Genomic DNA, 21,244 nt, shown 5'->3' with positions numbered 1-21,244 from the left:
CAGTATGGAGGCCACCTGGGGCCTCAATCCCACTACCCATGAGATCAAGACCTGAGCTGAAACCAAGAGTCAGACACTTAACTGACTGAGCCACCCAGGTGCCCCAAAACAGATTTTAAATGACAATTATATTTTTATATATGTTCATGAAATTTTTACTTCATAACATTCTTGGTAAGCAACATCAGAAGAAAAACAGGCCAGAGCAATGATGCAGAACATGGGATGGCAAACTCCTTTCTAAAGAGCCATACGGTATATGGTCCCATATCCTCTTTGGTCTCTGTCCCAACTATTAAACTCTATTTTTATAGTGTGAAAGCAGTCAGTAACTGAATATGACTGTGTTCCAATAAATTTTAGAAAGAAGACAGTGTGCCATAGTTTGCTGACCTCTAATTTAGAGCATGTTTTTGTCACTTATTGAGGAACATGTATGTATACTTAAAGTGATCTTTCTTCATTCTTAGGTGGGATTTGCTGGTATACTCATAACCTTTAGGATTTAACCTCAGAAGTACAGATGACTGCTCTACATACTGTATTTTCAAATTTCTACGTAACATTCAGGAAAGTTGAAAGCAAGGGAGAAAAGAGAAGATAGGAACTTAGCACCACACCAAGAAGTGTGATAGACAAAAACAATTGAGGGGGAGGCACCTGGATGATACAGTTTATTAAGCATCTGGAGGCTAGGTCCTGATCTCCAGGTCTTGAGATTGAGTACCCAGTCATGCTCAAGCACTCATGGAGTCTGCTTGAGATTCTCTTTCTCCCTCTACCCCTCCTCCTACTCATACTCTCTCAAATAATCTTTAAAAAAAAAAAAAAAAAAAAAACTGGTCTAAGAGTCATGAGATCTGTCCATAATCAACATATTCTATGACTTTCACCAGTGCTTTTCACATAGAATTGGGCTTCAAAAAAATAAAAAAGAATTGAGCTTACTTATATGATCTCTTAAGGTCTTACTGTCAATTTTACTAAAATATCAAACATAAATTTGGCTATTAGGGTCTGTAATGTGCACATTAAATTCCAAACACTAAAAAAAATATTGTCTAAAACCTGACCTTAAGTTGAATGAATAATTAGTTGAGCAAGTTTCCAATATAGAATATCAAATATATATAAAATTTTTTCTCCCCGTAATTTACCAAACTACTGATAAATCATATGCCTGCCTTCAAGGGAAGTTTCTGATAAGAGTGGATACTATTTCAACATTAAATCAATTGATTTGTCTTAAAGGAAAACCAGCACATTAAAGAAAAAAACTTTTTTTACACTGATAATTTATGGCTCCTGGGGAACAAAAAAAATGGGTAGTTTTAACAGGTTTTATGCCTTACTTAGCTAGGAACAAAGGAAAGAGAAGCACCAGAACACAGACTGTTAACATAAAACTTCCTAGACGAAAGGTGTGCTCCAAAAGAAATGATACCAGTAAAACACCAGAGTTCTCTCAACCTAAGGCTCACAGAGCTCCCTCCATGAATAGGCCTCAAGTATTGTGAAATTATTACTATTTTTTAAAGCAGGCTGCACACCTAGTGTGGAGCCCAATCTAGGGCTTGAACTTATGACCAGGAGATCAAGACCTGAGCCGAAACAAGAGTCAGATGCTCAATTAGGTGCCCCAAGGACTGTGAAATTATATGAAAATGTCCATGTGGGGCAGCCCAGGTGGCTCAGCGGTTTAGTGGACCTTCAGCGCAAGGCGTGATCCTGGAGACCCGGTGTCAAGTCCCACATCAGGCTCCCTGCATGGAGCCTGCTTCTCCCTCTGCCTCTCTCTCTGTGTCTCCCGTGAATGAATGAATAAATAAATCTTAAAAAAAAAAAAGTCTATGTGTATTTATCTGGATTAAGGGGTTTATCATCAGCCATCAAAATTATAAAGGGCTCCATCACACAACTTATAGGTGTCTCATTTATACAGCTTTCTTATTCAGTCTCACATACTCAGAAAGCTCTACTCAAAACAGCAAACCACACTCCACGTATCCTTAAGACTAAAAAGTTTTGTTTGTGGTGTTAAAACTTCACTACATGAGGATAATGTTGTAGGAAAATTCAAGCATTAAATATGTATTACCTGAAGTTTTTCAATTTCTGTCTTTGCAGCTTGCCTGGCTTTGCCAATGGCACAACCCCAATAACCCTATTTAAAAAGGACACAAACCAAAAAAATATATTATTCAATTAAATTCATATACTATCCTAAAATAATTAGGGACTACAACTATTTCTATTTAAAGGTTAAAAGGATGTTAAATGATTTTCAAAGAAAGTATGGAGATATGTAATGAGCATTGGGTATTCTATAAGATTGATGAATCACTGATCTATACCTCTGAAACCAATAATACTATTTTATGTTACTTGAATTTAAATTAAAAAGTTGTATATTGCGGGCCTCCCGGGTGGCTCAGTGGTTTAGCGTTGCCTTCAGCCCAGGGCGTGATCCTGGGGACCCAGGATCGAGTCCCACGTCGAGCTCCCTGTGTAGAGCCTGCTTCTCCCTCTGCCTGTGTCTCTGCCTCTTTCTCTCTCTGTCTCTCATGAATAAAATATTTAAAATATATATATATATATTTTATATAAAAATATATATAAAATATATATATATATAAATATAAATATATATATATTTATAAAATGCAAGCCAAATGTACAATTGTGAATTTTCAGGTAGTAACGTTTTAAAAAAAATGAAAAGGTAAAATTAATTTTAGTAAGGTATTTGCTTTAACCCAGTGTATCCAAAATGTTATCATTTCTACATGTATTCAATATTTTAAAATACTGTATTTTTTATAAAGTATATAAAAAAAGATAATCTAATGAACACGAGGGGGCTGAGAAAAATTAAACAATTCTAGAATATGGACTATTTTTAATAGAGGTGCTATACAAGAAAAACAAATTAATGTTATATATACTTCATGAACTAGAGACATTTTTGAGGTTAGGAATGGAAAAATTTTTAACATGAAAAAAGAAACTGAGGTAAGTAACTGCTCAATTCAATACTTTAAACCATTTTTTATTACATTGAAATTCAGTTTTTTAAATTAAAGGATGCCATTTACATTTGTGTAATGACAAAATACAGTGTTTTATTAGTAAAAACTATAAATATCTCAGAAGAGAGATGAGTTAAGTAAAGACGCAAGAAATCCCATTTAAAATAATTTCTTTTAAAAAAATAAAATGATTTCTTTAAAAGGAAGGTATTAGTTTTAAGACCTTGTTAATATTTATCACAATAAAAGAAATGCCACATATTGAAATTTTTATGTTCACTATGCAGTTTCTGTAAACAGCATATTGAAAGCCATCAATCTTTCCTCTGCCTCCTATCTACAGGTTGTTATTAATGATAAGGAATTGTTACCTTCCTTGAATTAATTTTAAAGAAACTTCATACAATCCAAAAACATAATTTTACATGCTAATGAGATACCATTAAACAAGAAATAGAAATTCATGATTCAAAATTACTCACATATGAAACTCCTGATGGGTCAATCATGTAGAGCTGTGCACCGTCATTCACACTGTAAGACCCTAACATGAAACTGCATGAAAATAATAGTTTAAACCATGGTTCCTAATACCATAAAAACATTAAAAATACATTAAACACAATTATATTTTCTAAGATAACTAATATACATAATTCATAAGTACTTTGATGAGGTAGTTTACATAAAAAACTAGTATATACTTGAAATTGTTCAAAATTCATATGGCTTACTGATGAAACTTTCCTGGGAAGACAGCAGTGTAGACAAAGGAGTAAGGACACATAGAAAACTAATGAGAAGTCCCAAAAGGTAAAAGCATACACATGAAAAAGTCCAAGATATAAAACCATTGGGAATACATTCAATCTGTCTCAAACTCTTGTTATACCCCTCATTTCTTTCTTGGCTATTCCCCAGGATTCCTCCAGTTATTTTTCTACAGTAATCCAAACTGATTTAATGTACTTATATATATACAAAATACATATACAATACATAATATATATATTATATATATATACATATGTGTGTGTGTGTGTATTGACAAATAAAAATTAGATTGCTAAACAATCTAGTGATTTTCTGAAACTTGTGAGTTTACCCTGGAAGTAGAAACCAGTCTCCTCTTATGTATCATTTCATGTACAGACTACCTATAACAGCCAACTGTCCCAATTCCCACCCCTATAATTTCCTTCCATCTTCCAGGAAACTTATCTTTCAGAATATATAACTGATTTAAAAAATTTGAGAAGATTTTATTTATTCATGAAAGACACAGAGAGAGGCAGAGACATAGGCAGGGGGAGAAGCAGGCTCCATGCAGGAAGCCTGATGTAGGACTTGATCCCGGTACTCCGGGATCACACCCTGAGCCAAAGGCAGACGCTCAACCACTGAGCCACCCAGGCGTCCCTATAACTGATTATAATTTTAAAACTTCCACATTTCCTTAGTATGAAACACAGACTTCTATATGATCTTGCCCCTGCCTACATCTTCAGTATCCCTCCTACCCACCAAGAATACCTGACTACCTCTGCATTACCTGAAATGCCCATGTAGTTTCATACCAGTCCTTCTGCATGAAATACTTTATCATTCCACTTCCATCTCACATTCTTTTCCTTGCCATCTCTCCAAGAAAGCAGCCATTCCCTGACGCCCCACTAGAGTCAGTGTATATCTATATCCTATCACCTATAAAACTATCCATGAAAACATTCATCTATGTATCCCGCCCTCACACACATAGCTATGACTCACTCATAGTAATATGCTCAATAAATAGTTACTGAAAAAGTTCTCGACTATTATTCTTCCCTTAAAAATACAGAAATAATGAATTTGGAGTGTTTAGAGGTTAACAAAAGTTGAAAGGTATTCTACAAAGTCTGAAAGCAAAGTGTTTCAATGATTTAAGTGAGAACCTTAACAACTAATAAAAAATGTCCACAGGCCTCACTTAGTAGTAGTAGAATAAAACTCAGGTTTCCTTTGGTATCTGTCCTCAGCAATTTAAATATGACTGATCATAGACAACTCAAATGTAAGACTGCAGGTAATAAACTTTCAGCAGCAATCAGATGTTAGTAAATGTTTTACTTTGATCAAAGAGGACTGTTTATTACTTTAAAGTTACAAACTAAACATGTCTTTCTAGGAATATCTAGAGTCTAGAGTCGGGCAGCCCGGGTGGCTCAGTGGTTTAGCGCCGCCTTGGAAATTAACGACAACACTGAGGTATCCCTGTAGTTGGCTACCTAGTAATGACAAAAGAGAATATAATTAAAATCAGTGTGGGGGCACCTGGGTGGTTCAGTAGTTGAGCGTCTGACTTTGGCTCAGGACGTGATCCTGGAGTCCTGGGATCAAGTCCTGTATCAGGCAGGACTGGGAGCCTGCTTCTCCCTCTGCCTATGTGACTGTCCCTTTTTCTCTCTCTCATAAATAAATAAAAGTAAATAAATAAAATCAATTTGTTGTTTCCTGAGAATGCTGGGGTCTGACACCAGAGAATTTTTTTCCAGTTTTATTGAGAAATAATTGATATGCACAACTATATACAGTGTACAGCATGGATTTACATATATTGTGAAATGATTATAATAGATTTAGTAACATCCATCATTTCATAAAGATACAAAAAAAGAAAAAAAATTTTCCCCTTGTGACCAAAATTCTTAGAAGGTATTCTCAACAATTTTCCCATATGTGTTAACTACAATCATCATTCTGTCATCCCATTTCTAGTACTTACTTAATAACCTTTATACCTTTTGATTACCTTCCTCCAGAGAATTTATTATAATCAGATTAAAGCTATCCTAGGAGTTTTTTACCATCACTTCAAATTTGTAATCTTTTTCATTATTCAAAGTTTCTATTTTGATGTACACAGTTTTAATCATTGCCCTAATATTTCTCAGTCATAGCTCATACTTTTAAGGGTATAAAAGGGTAAGATACTGGGAGAAACAGTACTGATCGGACTGAATGTCTCACAAAATTTCATACCTGCAGCCAAAAGGTCTAACAGCACTGTAAAGTGTATATGCGTGTACATACATGGCCACTCTGTCTGCAAGATGCTACAAGGGAGAGAAACAGAAGAGCCTATCAGTAAATTTCTCTTACTGTTCAAAAGGCTCTTCAACATATTATCAACTTACTTTTAATGGAATGTTATAGCCAAAATTAGATCTAAAGTTGGAAGCTTCTTCTCTTGCAATGTCTGCTAAAGAACGAGCATCAGCCAACAAACCCGCTACTGCCTGAAAGAAAGAATCAATTTAGTAGATAAATACATTCCTATCACAAATCAAGGAAAGTGTGTAATTAACTGTAGACTTATTAATACTTTAACAAGCATCACATTAGAAATAATTTGGCTTAAAAGTCTTTATAAGGCACTCTGGCATTTTGATTGGGTGAGATCAAAATAAATGTAATTATAATTTAGAAATTTACAAAGTGAGACTTCATGGTTTTGTTCAGTGATTATTTCATAAGGAATATTTCTATAATTAATCCTCAATGTCTCCCAATTTACCAGTTCACTATAAATAAGCAACACCACAATAAAACTACTGGTCTTGATCAGGACTGATCTCTATTTAAAGCAGTTCTATGTTCAAGCTGCTAAAAGTTTTGGTCTAAAAGGCACAACCTCAAACCTCTTTCAGCTTATTGACTAATAACTACAATGACAAACCAAAACATGACAAACCACACATCTTCCAAGACTGGTAGCCTACAGTCCTGAGAGATGCTAGGGCACTGTAGGAAACTAAGTTATACATTTGGAATTTGGGGGGATACAGTTGTTGGAGTAGTTCAGTTTCAACATTAGATCATTCAGTATTCCTTTCAATGCCATCATATTGTTGAGCACTTGGGTTGCTGTGATAAAAATAAGTACCGTATAATAATCCGTGTGGAGCAGGAAATATGGGGGGGGGGGGGGCATGTAATCTGATTCCCAAATTTAGGAAGTTGTGCAGTGCATATTAGTAATCTTGGTTGTTTAAAAATAAAAATACTTTAATTGGATGTATTTTTTTCTCTTACAGCTATTAAGTTTTCAGGACATCAACACTAACTTGTTTGTACCTAAATGCATAATCAGAACGATCAGATATTTCTTTGGCATAGGAGAAGTCACAAAAAAATATTTACTGAAACAGTACTAGGAACCAAGAAAGTCCAGGAACCACCAGCTTAGGAGATTTACAAAATTTAAAAGTAAGTAATATCAGATTAACAGCCTGTTTTCTACTGCTAATAGTAGTCATGATGAAAGTTTCTAAACAGTGAGCACTCATTACATGCTAACCATTTTACGTAATTTTTAACCTTGTACCAACTGTTATGAGGTAGGTACCATTACTACTCTACTTTTGCAGGTGAGGCAACTGTGTTTAGGCTAACTTTTCCAAGGTTACAGCCAGTAAATTTCACCATTTAAGGAATCTTCTGTTGCTTTGGAGAAAGCTTACTGTGAAATCCAATAATTCTCAAACCACTTGAAGATTACAACTGTGGAGACAGAACATTAATCCCTTCATTGTCTCCAACCCTCTTCAACATGTGATGTTTTGCCAGCTATAAGGAATTCCATCAGTTTCATGGTTTTAAATAACAAATGGAACAAATTGTAAAGGTTTTATGACAAAGTTTTCGTATCACTAAAGTACTTTGAAGCATACATGATTTTTTTTTTCAAAATACACCTACCTATAGTTTATTCTAAGTGAAAGAATGCGTAATTCACTAGTTGCCTCCTATCAGCTAGGTTATATCTGGCAAGTTTCATCAAAACACACCAGTTTCACACTATGTGTCAACTATACTCCATTTTTAAAAATAAATAAATATAGAGGTCCACAGTGACAGAAAAAAAAGCCATATCACCGTTTCACTAGCAATAATAAATTTGTTCAAGTGAGAAAGTATGTTCAGGGATCCCTGGGTGGCGCAGCGGTTTGGCGCCTGCCTTTGGCCCAGGGCGCGATCCTGGAGACCCGGGATCGAATCCCACGTCGGGCTTCCGGTGCATGGAGCCTGCTTCTCCCTCTGTCTGTGTCTCTGCCTCTCTCTCTGTGTGTGTGTGTGTGTGTGTGTGTGTGTGTGTGTGTGACTATCATAAATAAATAAAAATTAAAAAAAAAAAGTATGTTCAGAAAAAATAATCGCTGAAGAAACAAAAATTATCTGTAGCTTTATAGTTTACTGGTTATATTTTATTGGTCCTTTTTGTGTTTGTATGTAACATCTCATTTAGAAATATCAAAGATAACAGCAGAGTGAGTGGGTCCTATAAAATCTCACCCTGCAGAATGGACTCTGAAGTAACATGCAAACCATGCGGACCCAAGTCTGAATCCCACTTAATTCTTTACCAGCTGTGAATTTGTTTTCTTATCTGTAAAAATGGGATTAATATTACTTTCACTTGAATGTCAGACTTACACAAGATAATTTATGTAAAGCAGTTCTAGCACAGTATCTATCTAGCACACACATTCTCTTTCCTTCCTTGTCTGAATTTCAGTAAACAGGGTTAGAATCACTCCTTTACTTATTTTGCTTATTGTTCTTACCGAACAAAGTCTGACATCTACATAGGATGACTTCAGTATATATCAGTAATGTATTTATGGCTTCACCTCCAATTATGCATAAAATAGATACATTGATGTCAATGAAGCTATTAGAAAGGATGTGTTCACTTTTTCTCTCATCAACATCCTTTCTTGGTGCTCCCACCTTACTAAAAAGGTATTCTCTATCTGATAACCTCTTCAACATGACAGTGATCCCCACAAGAGGTACGAAAATCTAAAGATTCTATGCCTCTTAAGCCTACACCTTATGTACACTGCCAAGATCTCTTTTCTACACAATTTCCTACCCCTTTCCCCTCCTCCTCTTCTTAAGACAATTTGATTTTTCATAGTTGTCTCCAATCAGGTTATAAGAACATTACCTTTCTTAGTGAACTGTTCACAAGCCTCTGAGATTACTTCTTTGGCTGCTCTCTGTTTCTGCCTCAAAGCTAAAGTAATAAATGGGTTCTTAAAATCACATTTTAATATATTCCAAATAGTTACTTCATAAGAAATTGGACAAGGCAAAAAAAAAAAAAAAAAAAAAAAAAAAAAGAAATTGGACAAGGCAAAAAGGAACATTTTTAAAAAGTGACCTACCATTCCAACATGCCGATCAACATTAAAAAGTCGTTTGTTAGAACCTTCTTCATAAAGTTTAGAAAGGACTAACTTTTCTACCCCAAAGACCACGCCATCTTTACATCTGATTCCAATAGCTGTACTGGAACAAGTAGAAGAAAGTCAGTTTTTTTAACTGAAAATAATAAACATCATAAACAAGTTAAAAAAACATAAAAATAGGTAATATTTAGTTTCTTAAAGTACGCTAGTACTTTAAAACAAATACATTTGAAAACTAAAAGAGGACAACCTAAAGTGTGATAAATCAGGTCCATATAAATGAACATTAGGTGACCAGGAAAATCTAGGCTATCATGACGTAAAAAGATGTTAATCCATAAGCAAGAAAAGATGCCAGCAAAATATGTGCAAAATGGCAGTGTCTGACATATGATACCCATTTCATAACAAATGTTCATTTAGTTCATGTCCATTAAAAATAGTACATAAAATGCATAGAAAAGACAGATTATATATACAAACTTAAAAAGTTAACAGTGACTAATCAAGGCGAAAATAATTCTTTTGCTCATTTGCTTTTTCTGCAACAACCATTGCTTATAATAAGTATATAAAAGAATATAACACACATTTTATACAACTGCTTTAAACAAAATGGATCTTAATCTCTTAAGTAAACTGTGGAGAAATTATGTTTTACCGTTTCGAGATAAAAATACATCATTAACTTTGTTCTTCTTCTAATCCTTTTAATAAAAAGGGAATTCTGATGAGAAACAACCAGAAAAATGAACAAAGCCACACACGAATCTCACAAAAAATTTCAGACACTCTTTCCCTCACATTTCCAGTATCTCTAAAGGCTCTCCTTTCAAGATTAAATATCTTGGCCCAACTTTGAAAACTCCTGAGAATCTACAAAGCCCATCTACCTTATTAAATTTCTTATTATAAGAACGCCTGGGTGACTCAGATCTGCCTTTGGCTCAGGGCATGATCCCAGCATCCCAGGATCGAGCTCCCTGCATGAAACCTGCTTCTCCCTCTGCCTATGTCTTTGCCTCTCTGTGTGTCTGTCGTGAATAAATAAATAAAATGAAGAAGAAAGAAGGAGAAGAAGAAGGAAAAGAAGAAAAAGAAAAAGAAAAAAGAAAATAATTTTTAGGGCAGCCCAGGTGGTTTAACGGTTTAGCGCCGCCTGTAGCCCAGGTGTGATCCTGGAGACCCAGTATCGAGTCCCGCGTCAGGAATCCTGCATGGAGCCTGCTTCTCCCTCTGCCTGTCTCTGTCTCATTCTCTCTATGATAAATATCTCATGAAATAAATAAAGTCTTTAAAAAAAAAAAGCAGTAATCTTCAAAAGCTGTTTTAATATTTAATTAAAAAAAGGAAAGCAGGGATCCCTGAGTGGCGCAGTGGTTTGGCGCCTGCCTTTGGCCCAGGGCGCGATCCTGGAGACTCGGGATCGAATCCCACGTCAGGCTCCCGGTGCATGGAGCCTGCTTCTCCCTCTGCCTGTGTCTCTGCCTCTCTCTCTCTCTCTCTCTCTGTGACTATCATAAATAAATTAAAAAAATAAATAAATAAATAAAAAGAAAAAAAAAAAAAGGAAAGCACTAATTTTACCAGATGGCAACCCTTGAGTACCTATCTTTTTATTACCATAATGAAATGGAAAGTACTCAAACATCAAAATATGGCTACTTAATGGAAAAAGTACTAGTAAAACTGTTTTAGAGTTAGAAACTTTTCATGGAATACCTGTTTTTACCTCCAAACTATGTCAGACAAACTATAGTTGTTTACACTTAGATGTGTATACGGCAGACTTTTTTCCCCCTAAAATGAACAAAATGAGCCTGTCAACTTCAAGGAAAAATGGACACTATTCATTGCCTGTGATAAGTCTCAAGTTTTCAAGCATAAATTGGTGAGCTTGTCTGTTTCCCAATACTTACAAATTTTTATGATCACATCAGTGGTGGTATTAACAAGTGTGATGTTTCCAACAGTTCCCATAGGTAGATGAAATATATCAAATTTGGAAGATCTGTTATAGCACAATGAATCAATATTTCCCAAATGACCAATTTACAATGTGACAAATCATGCATGGGTAAAACATCTGAAGTGCAAGACAACAGATCTTAATGTTAAACTACAAAAAGTTCATCATTAAATTTTTGGATGCCACTCTGCAACCGACCTTTAAAAAGCTATCAGTCCAGTTTTGGTATAGTATCAAAAAACATCCATAATTATCTGAAAAGGCAGTTAAAATGTTCCTCATTTTTCCAACTACTTATCTGTATAAAGCCTGATTTGCTTCAACAAAAGTAACATACTGAAGCAGAAGCAAACATGAGAATGTCTTATATTAAGCTTCAAATAACTACTGAGATTTATAAAAATGTAAAACAATGCCAGTCTTATCACTACATTTATTTTATACTGTGGAAAAGTTATTTTTCATTTTTTAATTAATGTTAATTTAAATTACTACTTATATTAACATATAACTGTGATTATTTAAAATGAATTAAATGTTTTTTGCTTTAATTCCTAATATGATAAATATTGACAGATCCAGCAACATGCATAAATAAAAGTTCTTTGGGGTCATGGTGGATATTGACAGAACTCAAGCCTAATAAATAAATGCTCTTTGGGATGCCTGGGTGGCTCAGTGGTTTAGCACCTGCCTTCGGCCCAGTGCGTGATCCTGGGCTCCCAGGATTGGGTCCCACATCAGGCTCCCTGTGTTGAGCCTGCTTCTCCCTCTGCCTATGTCTCTGCCTCTTTCTCTCTGTGTCTCTCATGAATAAATAAAAAAAAGCTTTAAAAAATAATAATAAATGCTCTTTGAAGTCCTCAATGTTTTGGGGTTTGGTGTTTTTCTTTTGTTCTTTTTACAAGTAAAAGAGGGTCCTGAGATCAAAATTTTGTATAATTTTTGTTCCAAACAATCTAGCCCTCATTGCCACATTACACAACCTTCCTTTACTGTCTGGGCTCCTCAATGAAACTAATAAGGAAAATTATAATTTAATCTTTCCCCTTTTTCCTTGTGTATATTACCTTCAGGGGCATACTTTTAGAAGATAGTTGTGATTCACTTATGTATCATGATCTCAGGGTCCTGGATCCAGCCTTGCCTCAGGCTCCATGCTCAGCAGGGAGTCTGCCTGTGGTTCTCTCTCTGCTCCACACCCCCATCTTAGCTCATACTTGTGTATGTGCTCTCACAAAAGGAAGAAAGGAAGGAAAGGAAGGGAAGGAAGGGAAGGAAGGGAAGGAAGGAAGGAAGGAAGGAAGGAAGGAAGGAAGGAAGGAAGGAAATACTTTTAAAAACCTAACAGGTGGTCAAAAATATTTGACTTTTAAACTCCCAAGATTAAATTTATTTTTTTAAAAAGAACTGATATCCCCCAACCCTCCCTTTTTAAAAAGATACTAAGTAATCTCTACACCCAACACCACAACCCCAAGATCAAGAGTCTGCATGCTCCTCAGACTAAACTAGCCAGGTGCCCCAAGAATTGATCTCCTTTTAATGCCAGAATATAACCCTAAATTATTTTGCTAATAAAATTTTCTAACTATTAGCTTATATGTCAGACTATTATGAAAATTAATATACAATCTAATTTTTCTGTTTTCCACATTCTGTGCTCAAACAGCACTTAAAATTTTTTCAAATGTTTTTACATATATTTCATTCTTACAGTAAATAAAGTATGTTAAGTAGTTAGGGTAGAGGTCTACATCCCAATTTTACAAACAAAAAAGGTAACATTCAGAGGTCTGAATAGAGGCACCCTATAAAATATTTCCATTAAGCAGCAGCTAGAAGGAAAAATCACAACTTCTGGTTCTCCTTCAATATCCTATTATACCAGGTTACCTAAACCCCTTTAAGATGAACTTCCCTGGGATCCCTGGGTAGCGCAGTGGTTTGACGCTTGCCTTTGGCCCAGGGCGCGATCCTGGAGACCCGGGATCAAGTCCCACATCGGGCTCCCGGTGCATGGAGCCTGCTTCTCCCTCTGCCTGTGTCTCTGCCTCTCTCTCTCTCTCTCTCTCTCTGTGACTATCATAAATAAATAAAAATTAAAAAAAAAAAAAAAAAAAAAGATGAACTTCCCTTGGGCAGCCCCGGTGGAGCAGAGGTTTAGCGCCACCCGCAGCCTAGGGCGTGATCCTGGAGACCCTGGATCTAGTCCCACATCAGGCTCTCTGCATGGAGCCTGCTTCTCCCTCTGCCTGTGTCTCTGCCTCTCTCTCTCTCTGTGTCTCTATGAATAAATAATCTTTAAAAAAAAAAAGGGGGGGGATCCCTGGGTGGCGCAGCGGTTTAGCGCCTGCCTTTGGCGCAGGGCGCGATCCTGGTGACCCGGGATCGAATCCCACGTCAGGTTCCCGGTGCATGGAGCCTGGTTCTCCCTCTGCCTATGTCTCTGCCTCTCTCTCTCTCTGTGTGACTATCATAAATAAATAAAAAAAATTAAAAAAAAAAAAAGATGAACTTCCCTGGTATTTCTTTCTGCATAAGGAAAAGTGTTCCGCGTTTTTTTCCTTATACAGAAAAAAATACATTTATTTTTAATGTTTCAATTTTAATTAATTTGCTGTAACTATTTTAAACCATATTCAGAAATACTATATAGAGGGGATGCCTGGGTGGCTCAGCGGTTGAGCATCTGCCTTTGGCTCAGGGCATGATCTCAGGGTCCAGGGATTTAGTCCCGCATCAGGCTCCCTGTGGGGAACCTGCTTCTCCCTCTGCCTATGTCTGTCTCTCTCTTGAATAAATAAATAAAATCTTTAAAATAAATAAATTCCTAAAACATAGATCCTCATAGCCTAGTCTCAATTTTCTGTGTTATATATGGTTTCATAATGCATCTCCAGTTTTTCTCAATAATGACTTCCTTTTCCAGCTTTTTATACCAGTGAAAATACAACACTGCAAAGAAGAGAAAAACAATAGCTTCTTCCAAGTCTTTCTCCAGCTCCTTGGTCTAAGAGCCTATCTTCTCTAACAACAGGAAGAAAATATGCAAACTTTTTTTCTTGAATTTGACTCTCTTCTGAACTCTATCAAGCATCTATATGACAGTGACAAACAAAAACATTTCAGCCTAAAATTCTTAACAGCCTTACTCCTATAATAATATCAGATACCAACAGCTTGTAAGTACCAGTATCTCTAAAACTACAGTATTTAAACACAAAATAAACTAGCTCCATTACAAATCCTATAAAAGGACTTAAAATGTATTTTTGCTCAAATTTTTAACATTTCATAAACCATTAGGAATCCATATTCCAGGGCACCTGGGTAGGTCAGTGGTTGAGTGTCTGCCTTTGGCTCAGGTTGTGATCCTGTGGTCCTGGGATCGAGTTCTGCATCAGGCTCCTCACAGGAACCTGCTTCTCCCTCTTCCTATGTCTCTGCCTTATCTCTCTCTCTCTCTCTCTCATGAATAAATACACAAAGATCTTAGAAAAAAAAAAGAAAAGAATGTGCCTTCTTTAATCAAACAACGGCACAAAAAATGAACTCTTATTTATTCATTAACTATTGAGGGCTTGCTATGTGTGAGCACATGCAAAGACAAGTGACAGTCTCCACTGAGTGAAACTCCAATAATCATACATTACAGGTACTAGCAGAAAGTGGTACTAGCACAAAGTATTTACATGTGGATTTTTCTAAAACTCTGGAAACATTTCCCTACTCCACGTGTACTCCAAAAGTTTTTATTATAATGAAAAAATTGGGCTCAAACACCCATTTGTTTACTAGCCCCCCCCCCCATTAAGAGATCTTAATCCATTAAGAGATGTGAATGAGATGTTATGAAATAAATTATATTTGAAAAGTCTTTTAATTTATCCAAAAAGCCCAAGATACAATGATCATATAACTGCAAAATTTCATCAATAAATGACTCATAAAATTTGTCAAAAAGCCAGTAATTTAACCAAGATGTTACAGGGGTACCAAGGAATCATTTTGGTGCATTACTCTCAACAATAAAAGAGAGAGTGAAGTAAGTCCAACGGGAGGAGAAGTTATCTTACTGTTCCTACATCTTTTGGAGTGTGGCAACAGAATAGAAGGGAAAAAAAAAATCCTGCTGGGACAAAGGTATCTAACTGCATATGACCTTTTAAAACACAAGGAAATAAAAGATGAAATTACAAACTAACAAATCTAGTGGCCATGGAAATAATGATGTAAATCAAGAATTTTAAAAAGGACATGGGCGAGCAGGATAATCAATTTTTTTTATGCACTACAGTTGAGACACAGTAGAATGTCTAAGTGGATAATCTTGGAGCCAACTGAAAACTGTGGCTCATGGAAAGATCTGACCTAAAAAGAGATCTGGAAATGACTAATAAATTGAGATTAGTTTAGGGCACCTATTATTTTGTCCCCAAGTAACATAACAAGGCCTAATTACCAAAAATATAGAAAAGGAGATATTTAATATCCAGTTAAAGTATGCTAAATTTCAAGTAAAACAATGTTTCTTACCTACTGTTTTCCACAGCCTTCATAGCATATTCAACTTGAAAAACTCTCCCATCAGGAGAGAATGTAGAGGCTGACAGGTCATACTAGGAGGAAAAAGGCAACAATAAGCTTAAATTATGTATCTCTGGCAGTAATAACCTCATCACCTTTCTTTCTAAATGGTTTACACATCAGAAATGTGTGTTAAAGGGTGCCTGGTTGGCTCAGTTGGTAGAGCATGAGGCTCTTGGTCTCAGGATTGTGAATTTGAGTCCCACACTAGGTGGAGGGAGGGAGGAAGGGAAGGAGGGGGGAGGAATGTGTGCTAAATCTCAAAGATTTTGCTTTGAGGAGGAAAAGGATGCATGTCAGAGCAGCAACAGCAGCTAAGAGAAAGGCTACTTTAGATCTTGCCTACTGAAAAGCAATAGAGAAGTGCCAGGCTGGCTTGGCTCAATAGACCATGCAACTATTCATCTTGGGGTTCTGAGTTCTAGCTCCACGCTGGTGTTAAGAGAACTTAAAATCTAAAAAGAAAAGTAGGGATTCCTGGGTGGCTCAGCGGTTTGGCGCCTGCCTTTGGCCCAGGGCCTGATCCTGGAGACCAGGGATCGAATCCCACGTTGGGCTCCCGGTGCGTGGAGCCTGCTTCTCCCTCTGCCTGTGTCTCTGCCTCTCTCTCTCTCTCTGTGTGTGACTATCATAAATAAAAAAATAAAATTAAAAAATAAAAAAATAAAAAAAATAAAAAAAAAGTAATAGATACAAGTCCAGGTAAAGTAAGAATTGTTTTTCCACACAGAACACAAAGTTCATTTTTGTACAAAATAGAGATAATCTGGGTTCCATACCACCACAATAAAGTTAATACCACAATAATGTGAGTAATATGAATTTTTTTATTCCTAGTGCATATTAACTTTTTTTTTGTTTTGGGGGGTTTTTTTGAGAGAGAAAAAGCAAGCCAAGAGGGGGGCAGAGGGAGAGAGAGAAAGAATCTCAAGCAGGCTCCATACTCAACCCAGAGTCCAACACAGGACTCAATCTCAGGACCAGATATCATGAACTGAGCCAAAATCAAGTCAGACACTTCACCAACTGAGCCACCCAAAAGCCCCTAAAGTTAGGTTTACAGGGTACTATAGTCTACTCATTGTGCAGTAGCATTATGTCTTAAAAAAAAGGGGGAGGGGGTATATACCTTAATTTTAAAAATACTGCTTAAAAAAAAGCTAAATATCATTTGAGCTTTCACTGAGTGGTCATCATTGATCACAGTCCACCATAACAAACTTAATAATAATGAGAAAGTTTGAAATATTATGAGAATTACCAAAATGTACATAAGGAATCACCAAAATGTTCACAGACATAAGGTGAACAAAAGTTGTTGGAAAAATGGCACTAACAGACTTGCTTGATGCACAGTTGCTACAAAACCTTCAATTTTAAAAAGAAAAAGAAAAGCAGTATCTGTGAAGTGCAATAAAACAAGGTATGCCTATAGCATGGTATGGCAGAAAAAGAATGGGAGTCAGAACAGGTTAATTCATTGCTGTAGCACTAACTGAAGGACATTAGACAAAGAATATAACATTCGTTGCTTGCTTTGGCAGCACATATACTAAAATTGGAACGATACAGAGAAGATTAGCATGGCCCCTGGGCAAGGATGACACGCAAATTTGTGAAGAGTTCCATATTAAAAAAAAAAAAGAATATAGCATTCAAATATTTAATTAGCATCTTCGTGATCCCTGGGTGGCGCAGCGGTTTAGCACCTGCCTTTGGCCAGGGCGCGATTCTGGAGACCTGGGATCGAATCCCACGTCGGGCTCCCTGCATAGAGCCTGCCTCTCCCTCTGCCTGTGTCTCTGCCTCTCTCTCTCTCTCTCTCTCTCTCTCTCTGTGACTATCATAAATAAATAAATAAAAATTAAAAAAAAAAAAGCATCTTCTACATGTAGTCACTATAAGGGAATATAAAAAATACTCATTCTTGAAGTCTTTAATTTCCAAATGAGACCAGGCACAAATCTAGGTGATGGAAATAAAGCAGTAAACCAGAAAAAGGATTATGATGAATCTAAGACGTGGTGAACTGACAGTCTGAGAGTCTAGTACAGACTACATGATCAGGGAAGGCCTTGCTAGAGCAGTTATATTTAATGACTTAGGCTGTAGCCAGACCTAAATAACAAGTAACTAGACATTTAGGATGGGCGGGGGGGGGGGGGGGGGGGGGGGGTAGAAATAAGCCTAGTACAATGAGGGGACAGAAATAGGCCACTGTGTCTTGAACACTAAGTAGTAATGAGAAAAGTAAATCACATCAGACCAATGTAGAAGATTTGTACATGTAAAGACGTTCATGTAAAGACCAAACTATTTTGAGTCTCCTAGGCTAAAGTAGGAAGTTTATATCTTGTTCTCAATTCAACTGAGAATCATTAAAGTCTAAACAGGGATGGGGGTGGGGAGCATAATACAATCTACTTTTCTTTTTAAACTTCATCTATAGGGAATCCCTGGGGCAGCCCCGGGTGGCTCAGCGCTTCAGCGCCTGCCTTCCGCCCAGGGCCTGATCCTGGAGACCCGGGGTCGAGTCCCGCGTCGGGCTCCCTGCATGGAGCCTGCTTCTCCCTCTCCCTGTGTCTCTGCCTCTCTCTCTCTCTCTCTCTCTCTGTGTGTGTCTCTCATGAATAAATAAATAAAATCTTTTAAAAAAAAATCTTTAAAAAAAAATATATATAGGGAATCCCTGGGAGGCTCAGCGGTTTAGCGTCTGCCTTCCACCCAGGGCATGATCCTGAAGACCCGGGATCCGGTCCCACATCAGGCTCCCTGCATGGAGCCTGCTTCTCCCTCTGCCTTTGTCTCTGTCTGTGTCTTTCATGAATAAATAAAATCTTTAAAAAAATAAAACAAAAAAACTTCACCTATAAAACAAATTGTAGAGGGTACAAGGATGGAAGCAGAGATTAAGTATTCCAAAGGTGGTGATTTACACAGGGAAGAGATAAAAACAGTATTTTTGAGGGTAGAATAAAACAAAACAGAAAACACTTGCTGCTAATGGCCTGGCTCTAGGAGTAAAGAAATTCAACGTGAATCACAGACCTTTTTCACTAGAGCAATTAGAAATGGACCATTCACTGAGCTGAAAATTGTAGGAGATGCAAAATGGCACGGAGAGAGGAAAATCCAGACCTCTACTTTGGACGTGTAGTTTTGAAATGCCTATCAAGCAATCTAGTGGAGAGAAATGTCAAGTACAGGTCTTCATACCTGGAGTTCTTGGGAGAAGTGAAAACCAAAGATATGCCTTCAACAGTGGTGCTTCTTTAGTCTCAATTTCCTGATTTATTAAATGAGGATTCTTAACTTTGCTATTGTAATACTAAAATATCTCACTTGTTTATATTTATCAAGTATTTTTAAAGGGTTTTCAGAATGAAACACTATTAATTGAAGGTAATATTAATGTAGTTACTAAGCCAATTTGCTACAACATGCATAATTGAGCATCTACCAATTCAAAAATGTTATGACAAACTTAGCATCTCATAACCGAATGAATTAAACCGTTCCAAGCATAAATCTCCTATTATCAAACTCGGAACACCAATATCTTAGCTTAATGCTGAGAATCAAAATCTTGTTTAAAGTAGGAACTGGTAAATTTAGAAAGCCATTATTCAATGCCTCTAGTGCACACAACCAATAAATACTTCTAAACAAAAACTAGATTTTCGGGGATCCCTGGGTGGCTCAGCGGTTTAGCGCCTGCCTTTGGCCCAGGGCCCGATCCTAGGATCCCAGGATCGAGTCCTGCGTCGGGCTCCCAGCGTGGAGCCCTCTTCTCCTTCTGCCTGTGTCTCTGCCTTTCTCTCTATGTCTCTCATGAATGAATAAATAAATAAATCTTTTTTTTTTAAATCTTTTTTTTTTTTTTTTTAAGATTTTATTTATTTATGATAGACATAGAGAGAAGCAGAGACACAGGCAGAGGGAGAAGCAGGCTCCATGCACCGGGAGCCTAATGTGGGATTCGATCCCGGGTCTCCAGGATCGCGCCCTGGGCCAAAGGCAGACGCCAAACCACTGCGCCACCCAGGGATCCCAAATAAATAAATCTTAAAAAAAAAAAAAAACACTAGATTTTCTATATGGAGAACTATACATAAAAGCAAGAAGCAAAAGACTGCATATGTGAAGTACATTTAACACAGCAAAACACTCAACTGAACAAGTTAACAAGTTCAACTCCAAAATCCTCGACGGGCGCCCGGGTGGCTCAGCGGTTGAGCATCTGCCTTCAGCCCAGGGCGTGATCCTGGAGTCCCGGGATCCAATCCCACATCGGGCTCCCGGTGCATGGAGCCTGCTTCTCCCTCTGTCTGCGTCTCTGCCTCTCTCTCTCCCCCCTGTCTCTCCATGTCTCTCATAAATAAATAAGATCTTTAGAAAGAAGAAAAAATCCTCGAGTCTATTCACAGAAGCGGTTAAGTCCCTAAATAATGATTTGAATGTTTACGGTACTGACATCTCGAAGTGATGTTAAGTAATTTGTACAGGAAGAGCTGGGACAGAAGAAAAGCGTAAAGGGCTCTTGTGATTGCACTTTTCAGGGACCCCTGGTGGCTCAGCAGTTGAGCGTCTGCCTTTGGCTCAGGGCGTGATCCAAATTCAAAGATCGAGTCCCACATCAGGCTCCCTGCATGGAGCCTGCTTCTCCCTCTGCCTATGTCTCTACCTCTCTCTGTGTCTCTCATGAATAAGTAAACAAAATCTTTAAAAAAAAAAAAGAGAGAGAGAGAGAGATTGCACTCTCCAGACAATGTTTCTATCAGCTCTGCCCCGACAGGGGTTGCATGGACTCCTAAGAGCCGGCCACCAGGGCGCTCGAAGGCAAGATGGGGAAGGCCCGTGAGTCAGCAGCACCCCGGGACCTGCAAGAACGGTCCACGGAAAGCTCCGTCTCAGACCTCCGTGGTTCCCAAGGAGCGAATTGTCGCCCAAACCCTTCACGAGCTACTTCGGGCTCCACAAGTTTCCACTTTCGGTTTCCCTAAGCAGCCAAAGAAGGTGACTCAGCGACCCAAAGCGCCCCCCAGCCCACAGCTGCGCCGCCAAGGCCGCTCCATCTGACCGGAACAGCTTCGGGTCTCGATCGCCGCCCGCGCGGGCCTGCAGATGCAGCGCGGGAGACCGCGGGTCCCCAGACGACTGGGAGCGGCCTACTGGGCCGAAGGCCGTCCCGGCGCACCCCGAGGCGGCGCACCCCAAGCCGTCTGTCCCAGGCCCCGTCAACGCTAATCTCTAGGCCAGTCCATTACGCCAAAGGATAGCAAACTCACCCCGGTGCCGATAGAGCTCATGGTGCACAAACCTCCCGAACACCACCACCGCCTTCCAAGGCCTAAGGCCCTCCCCCAATACGGCCGCCCGCGGACTAGTAACAGGCTCTCTCATTGGCTGATCTTTCAGCC

General features: G+C 37.9%; 1 protein-coding gene, 2 long non-coding RNA genes and 1 other non-coding gene across 4 annotated transcripts in view; 3 read left to right on the top strand and 1 right to left on the bottom strand.

The window, feature by feature from the left end:
- LOC112921386 (uncharacterized) overlaps positions 1-938 on the top strand; it is a 26,950-nt gene extending 26,012 nt beyond the window's left edge. The window contains exon 7 of the long non-coding RNA XR_003235229.2: positions 471-938. This is a non-coding gene — a long non-coding RNA (uncharacterized lncRNA). The remainder of the gene's footprint in view (positions 1-470) is intronic.
- Positions 1-21,244, bottom strand: part of PSMA3 (proteasome 20S subunit alpha 3) — a 27,096-nt gene extending 5,852 nt beyond the window's left edge. The window contains exons 1-7 of the mRNA XM_026000613.2: positions 21,113-21,244; positions 15,774-15,856; positions 9,242-9,365; positions 6,206-6,307; positions 6,051-6,124; positions 3,512-3,584; positions 2,099-2,164 (exon numbers count right to left, since the gene is read on the bottom strand). Coding sequence (XP_025856398.1) covers positions 2,099-2,164; positions 3,512-3,584; positions 6,051-6,124; positions 6,206-6,307; positions 9,242-9,365; positions 15,774-15,856; positions 21,113-21,133 — 543 coding nt within the window. The 5' untranslated portion in view covers positions 21,134-21,244. The remainder of the gene's footprint in view (positions 1-2,098; positions 2,165-3,511; positions 3,585-6,050; positions 6,125-6,205; positions 6,308-9,241; positions 9,366-15,773; positions 15,857-21,112) is intronic.
- On the top strand, positions 7,106-10,572 carry LOC140599375 (uncharacterized). The gene is made up of 2 exons (XR_012002197.1): positions 7,106-9,165; positions 9,210-10,572. It is a non-coding gene; the product is annotated as an uncharacterized lncRNA (long non-coding RNA).
- LOC112921484 (U6 spliceosomal RNA) lies at positions 17,357-17,459 on the top strand. The gene has a single exon (XR_003235245.1). It is a non-coding gene; the product is annotated as a U6 spliceosomal RNA (small nuclear RNA).

This window comes from Vulpes vulpes, chromosome 6, assembly GCF_048418805.1.
Source record: "Vulpes vulpes isolate BD-2025 chromosome 6, VulVul3, whole genome shotgun sequence".
NCBI lineage: Eukaryota > Metazoa > Chordata > Mammalia > Carnivora > Canidae > Vulpes > Vulpes vulpes.
This window is presented reverse-complemented; position numbering and strand designations above follow the sequence as displayed.